The 6,000-nt window shown below is 42.1% G+C and overlaps 1 protein-coding gene across 2 annotated transcripts; it reads right to left on the bottom strand.

The window, feature by feature from the left end:
• Positions 1 to 1,044: 1,044 nt before the first annotated feature.
• sec22bb (SEC22 homolog B, vesicle trafficking protein b) lies at positions 1,045 to 5,625 on the bottom strand. 2 transcript variants are annotated; one of them, XM_030049048.1, is made up of 6 exons: positions 5,367 to 5,625; positions 4,699 to 4,710; positions 3,920 to 4,029; positions 3,503 to 3,663; positions 2,895 to 3,041; positions 1,045 to 2,311 (listed from the first exon to the last, which is right to left on the bottom strand). In XM_030049048.1, the coding sequence occupies exons 1-6, from the start codon at positions 5,439 to 5,441 to the stop codon at positions 2,157 to 2,159; spliced, it is 660 nt and encodes a 219-aa protein (XP_029904908.1). In that variant the 5' UTR covers positions 5,442 to 5,625; the 3' UTR covers positions 1,045 to 2,156. The 2 variants fall into 2 exon arrangements, with proteins under 2 accessions (XP_029904908.1, XP_029904909.1); XM_030049049.1 differs by lacking the exon at positions 4,699 to 4,710 and having other exon boundaries at positions 5,367 to 5,621.
• Between the last annotated feature and the right edge of the window lie 375 nt (positions 5,626 to 6,000).

Below are 6,000 nucleotides of genomic sequence, written 5' to 3' on the forward strand. Positions count from 1 at the left end.
GTTTCTTGGCCAGGTGTGTTTTTCCCCCTTGTAATAGGTTAGGGTTAGGGTTAAATTAAGAAAATAAAAAGTCTAAGTGTTTGTATTTGCATTTGGTAGCTGTTTATCAGAACCCTTAACATGGAATCCATGTGTCTATTCATGTGAAGAAGGCCATCATTAAGCTCAAAAAGCAAAGCAAAACTGTCAGACAGATAGCAACAACTTTAGGAGCAGCCAAATTAACGGTTTGGTATGTTGTGAGAAAGAAGGAATGCGCTGGTAAGCTCAGCAACACCAAAAGGCCTGGACGACCACAGAAGACATCTAAAGTGGATGACCAAGGAATTCTTTCCCTGATGAAGAAAAACCCGTTCACAGCGTCTATCGAAGTCAAAAACACTCTGGAGGAGGCAGGCGTATCATTGTCCAAATCTACAGTTGAGAGATGTTTGTGAGAAAATAACTACAGAGGGTTCACAGCAAGGTGCAAACCACTGGTGTCACTCAAGAACAGGAAGGCCAGATTAGACTTTACAAAAAAAAAAAAAAAAAAAAAAAAAAAAAAAAAACAACAACAAAAAAAAACCCATCTAAAAAAGCCTACCCAATTCTGGAACAAGGTTCTTTGGACAGATGAAACGAAGATTAATGTGCACCAGAATGATGGTGGCTTTGTTCAACAACTTAAATTAAAGCTGAAAGTCTGCACTTCAGTAGCGTCTTGATTACTCCATTTCAAATCCACTGTGGTGGTGTGCAAAGGCAAAATTATAAATATTGTGTCACTGTCCAAATACCTATGGACATAGCTGCATATGCATTAATAAACAGGAAGACTAATATGGCTAAACCTGTTTTATAAACTTGCAAAGGCCAGAGGCCGATTTCTGTGTTGAAATAAGCGTAGCCTAAGAGACTAAAAAAGCTGTTTGCAGTACTGTGTATGCAGTCTACATAGTACATACAGTGGGAACTGAGCCCGCAACTTTCTGACACTGAGCACCATGCCTTGCAAGTTAAGGAACAGGATTCAGTTGAAATCAACAGCCTCTGACAAAAGGAAACATTTTTGTGCAAATCATTTTATTCACAGATAGCAGAGATAACAGAAAAAGAGAACTCTCCTTTCCAGAAGTTATCCGAGGCTGGTTACCTTTGCCACCTCTGAATCTCACTTTCAGCCTTAATCTTTTAAACAGAGTCTACGATTGCGTTAACTTTATACAAAATAAAACAATCCCATCATCAACATCGGGACATCAACTCTCGTTTATACCTGCAGAAAGCTGCTGGTCCACACAGTCACGGTGCAGGAGACAGACGTATAGAGTATATATAAAGCATATACTCTATTGAGGTCATATTATAGGGTCATAGACATCCCATAACACCTTATAAATCACACCAAATCAGACGTAGGCAAGACTGTTTGCAAGGTTTCCATATATTAAAAACAACGGGTCTACTTAAATTAGTTTGCTTATGTTGTGGTTGAGCCAATTTAACTGCCTAAGAATTAATGTCTAGCGCACTTCCATGTTTCTCAAATATTTGTAACCGTATTACATATTTTGTCCATGTCTGCAAAGCCACCACAACATGATTATACAGTAATGTTAATGAAGGCAAAACCCTTTTATGTCTTTAGGGTGAACAAAATTATTCTTCTGTGTATTGGTAGACATTATGTATGATTAAATCAGCAAGTGCAGGGCTGTTATCATACAATGCTCATAACACACAAAACAGGAAAGCTCTTTCTCTCTTCATTTTTTTTCCCACACTTGCACTAACCAGACATTCAAAAACAAAGCAGCCACCACACACTCTCTCTCTCCCTCTCCCTCTCTCTCACACACAAACACACCCACAAACACACACACACACACACACACTTCATCTCACCATAACTCCAGGGAACTACAAGGGCACTACTGTGCAATTGCTAATAATAAAACTCATTATCGTTACATCATTTATCATCATCAGATCACATATCCATGGACAGATGGGAACAGAATGGGTGGTGTGTCTAAATTCAAGAGTCTTATTAGGAGCAGGGATCCTGTTTTTAGTCAAAGGTGACGGCTTTTCTTGGTGTCTGCAGACTCTGTACAGCTCGTTTTCTACTTCAATTTCTCCTTCCTTTTTTTCCCCCCTCTCCCTCTCTGTCCTCAGAGCCACCAGAAGCGTACGTAGACAATGAGCATGATGAAAAACACACCACCAGCTGCCAGCTTGGCATAGGTGGAGCGGGTGTTCAGGTACTTGGCATCGTTCCTGTACTTCTTTGACAGGCTGGACAAGTTGCTGGCCTTGGAGTCCAGCGCTGTGAGAAAAACAGGGACCAAAGGAGAGAGAAAAGTTCATTAAACGAGGAGGTAGAGAGGCAAATTAAGGACAAAAATAATGTAGTTTTCCCTAAAAAAAAAAGTTATTACTTGGTGGTTGGACTGGCACTTAAGGTTACTGAATTATGCATTTCTAAGCTTTATATTTCCACATAAATACATAGGAAGAAAACAAATAACCCAATTGCTGATTATTATTAGTGGGCACGCTACACATTAATTTATATGGTAGGGATTTTTTTTTCAATCACTAGTCTATAAAATAAAGACAAATGAGACAAATACCAATTAATCAAAACATTACTAGAGAGTCTTTATTTAGTAGCATTGTTAATTTGCAACCAGCAAATGTTTCGTATTTTTTGTCAGTAAAGGTCAATTCATCTTTCAGACGTGGACAAATACTGCATGTGTGTGTTTAACTTGTTAGGTGAGTGAGGCATGTACTCCTCTTTGCACTCAGAGAAAGCGTCACAATGTGCAGCGGAGCGTCTCCAGCTTGCATTATTCATTGCAGAACAGGAACCCCGCCTCAACGGGTCAGAGCCGGCGTCAACTTACCGGAGAGAGCCTCCCCTCTCTGCAGCACCTCCTCTATGTTTGCCACCATGATCCTCTGCACGTCCTGCAGCTCCGTGTTGATGCTGCCCAGGTTCCTTCTGGCTCGGCTGTCAATGTACGACTTCTTGGTCTTCTGGATGTATGTGTCTGGTGAGGGAGAGAGGTGAGGAGGAGACTCATACGCAGATAAAGGCAATCTGTGCCGCTTTTAAAATATTTGCCTGTAAAATTAGTTGCGGGAATGCTTGTTCTACAGTCCCTCTAGGCTGCATTATATCTGCATATTTTACCATTTTCCACCCCTGCTGGTTTTAATGTGTGACTTGATAGTCTATTGGAAAGAGCTGCTTATGGTCTGCATGCACGTATAATCTGAGAAATGCAAAAACAAAGCAAATGAAACCCTAAATTGGGACCACTTTTTTTTTTTTTTTTTTTTTCATAGCTAGTGCATTTTCCCAACATTTAAGTTATTTTTCTTGGTGTTTCTTTTTGTAAGTTATTTAATTAAAGCGACAACAGTTGCTCTCCTTAAACCTATGATCTAGTCTTCCACATCTCTGCTTCCAACCCCTTGACATCCCTCCCTTGCGATTTTTCTCTCTTACCAAATTCAATGAAGGAATAAGGCCGGGATACTGTGGGAACCTTCTTTCCATGCTGCTCGTGAAACTCTGCCTGCAGGTCTTCTAGATAAGCGAAGGCCAGCTTCTTAGGAAAGCCTGCTTCACACAGCACAAGGTAGCATACTCCTTTCTCTATAACATAGCTGGAGAGAAAAACAGAAGTGTCACATAAAACAGTGGCTATGGCAGTTTATGGTTAACATGATTTAAGCACCCTGAGCATACTTTTAGATTATATTGTTTTTAATGTCTGGGCTTCATTGATGCACCAAAATTGTCAAGAAAACATTCCTCAAACGACTTAATTCAGACTATTTCTGATTTTTTTTTTAAACCACTTCTTTCTTGGGACAATCCAAATTCAAAATGAGACGCTTTGTCTTTTGAGTAAGTACTCACTGAAAGGCCATGGAGCCGGCCTCTAAAGTGCAGCGTGTGGGACTCTGCTCGTTGAGTTTTCTGAAGAGCTGCTTAGCTTGACTCTGGTACTGCTGAAGGTCCCGGCCCAGCTACAGACACACACACACACACACACACACACACACACACACACATACACACACATACAAAAACCGACACAGGTTACCACACAGCTCACCCACACCTCACACAATCGTACGGCCACATTGTCGTATCAGGGCAAGAAACTGAAAGTTGCTTCATGCATCTGCCAGTGACATGTTGACCTCAGACTTCACGAGCCACACGAGCAGAATAGAAATAAATGGTAGAATTTAAATTTGGTGATCGGCTTCAGTGACCGAAGAGGCAGACAGATATAGCACCCACAGCAACTGCCTTGATGGTGTGAATTTCTTGCCCTGCACAGTGTGTAGTGGGGGAATGCTCGGTGTGATAAATGACTGAGGACAGACTCAGCAATGTGATGCCACATCTCAGACAGACAGCAAAACTCACTGAACACAAGTTGATACCATCACAAATTATTAGAGTGGCTACCCTAAGCACTTTTTTTTTTTTTTTTTTTAACTATTAGCAATTAACAAGCGGATGGCATAAATCTATTGGGCATTTCTGAGCCCTGATCATTCAAGATTATCACATGACTGAGCGCTACTTTTGAAAGCAACAATGGAGCATCAGCGGTACATCACAGAAACATATGCATGGCGTTTAAGCGGAAAGCAGGGTGCAGTGCAGACACAACATCAACAAACCTTTTCGCTTCCCTTCGTGAGAGCAAGCAAGAGAGCGAGGGAAACATGTTAGAGTCCTGTCAGGCAGCTCGGGCTCAAGCATGACAACAACAGCTTCACATGTTCAACACCAGGGGGGACCAAGTGCCATCAGATTTAGGAAAAAAATGACTTAAATGACCACTTTGGGAATACATGATGGATGACAATCAATTCCTGGCAACTGCTTTTCCTCCATTATAACCCCAAATATAAGGGACGTTCACTCATTTTTTATGCTTTTGTGGGCATGTGATATCTAAATATTGAATTCAAGAGACATTTCAAAGTGCTGCATTAATGCCAGGGGCGATCAGAGTTGATGCATGCACCTATAATCCAATATAGCCTTAATAAAGTGTGATCTAGTTGTATGAAGTGGATGGCCACATCTGGAGGCAAGCCATCTCGGGGACTTTGGGAGTCACAGCTGGCCAGCTAACAGCTAGGTCAGCTAGCATCAGGATCTCCACACATAAATAAGAGGCTACGGAGGGCAGGCCTGCACTGGGAGCAGCGCACACGGCGGCCACGTAGCACGTCTGTCACTATCAAGGTGTTGCCGTCACTGAGTCAACACATCCGACCGCAAACACAGGAAAGGTGCAAGATCAGACAAGAAAAAAATGAGCTGGAATAATCATAATAACCTGCTCGTCCTCTTGCATGGAGGCGGCCAGCGGCAGTCCGTCTGCCAGCCGGGCGATCATCGTCAGCAGCACCATGTCTGAGCCGTGCTCTGCGTTAACCCGCTGCCACAGGGGAGAAGAGCCACAGGTAATAACGAGGAGTAAATGACGGGCTGTAAATTGACAACACCACAGTGCTGACGCGCTGAGCTGGCCGGAAACGCTAGTGCTTTGCGTGTCCCGGCTAAATGGTGCGCATTTCTTCGGGGAAACAAACGGCCACGGCTACAGTTCCGCCTCGGTTTCCCCTCAGCGACAATGTTGATATTTCAGCGTGTGTGTGTGTCGCTCACCAGACATTTTATTACCTTACCTATGACCTTATCACACTTTCAGGCACGTGTTTCATCCCCTCTAATATTTCTACAATATCCTGTGTCCTTATTATATAGAAATTTCAATTAGGATGCCTATATTGTTGTTTACCGTATGTTAGTTTCTCAAGTTATGGGCTAATGCACAGCAGTATGTTATTGTGCAAAACAGTGCCGACACATCTAGTACCTTCTGCTGAAGAATGCATTTATAATACTGACAGTTTGTATTTTTCAATCATCCAAAATTCAGTGTGTTTTGGTTTTCTGTTTTGGCAAAT

Source organism: Myripristis murdjan, chromosome 4 (genome assembly GCF_902150065.1).
Source record: "Myripristis murdjan chromosome 4, fMyrMur1.1, whole genome shotgun sequence".
NCBI classification, from domain to species: Eukaryota; Metazoa; Chordata; class Actinopteri; order Holocentriformes; family Holocentridae; genus Myripristis; species Myripristis murdjan.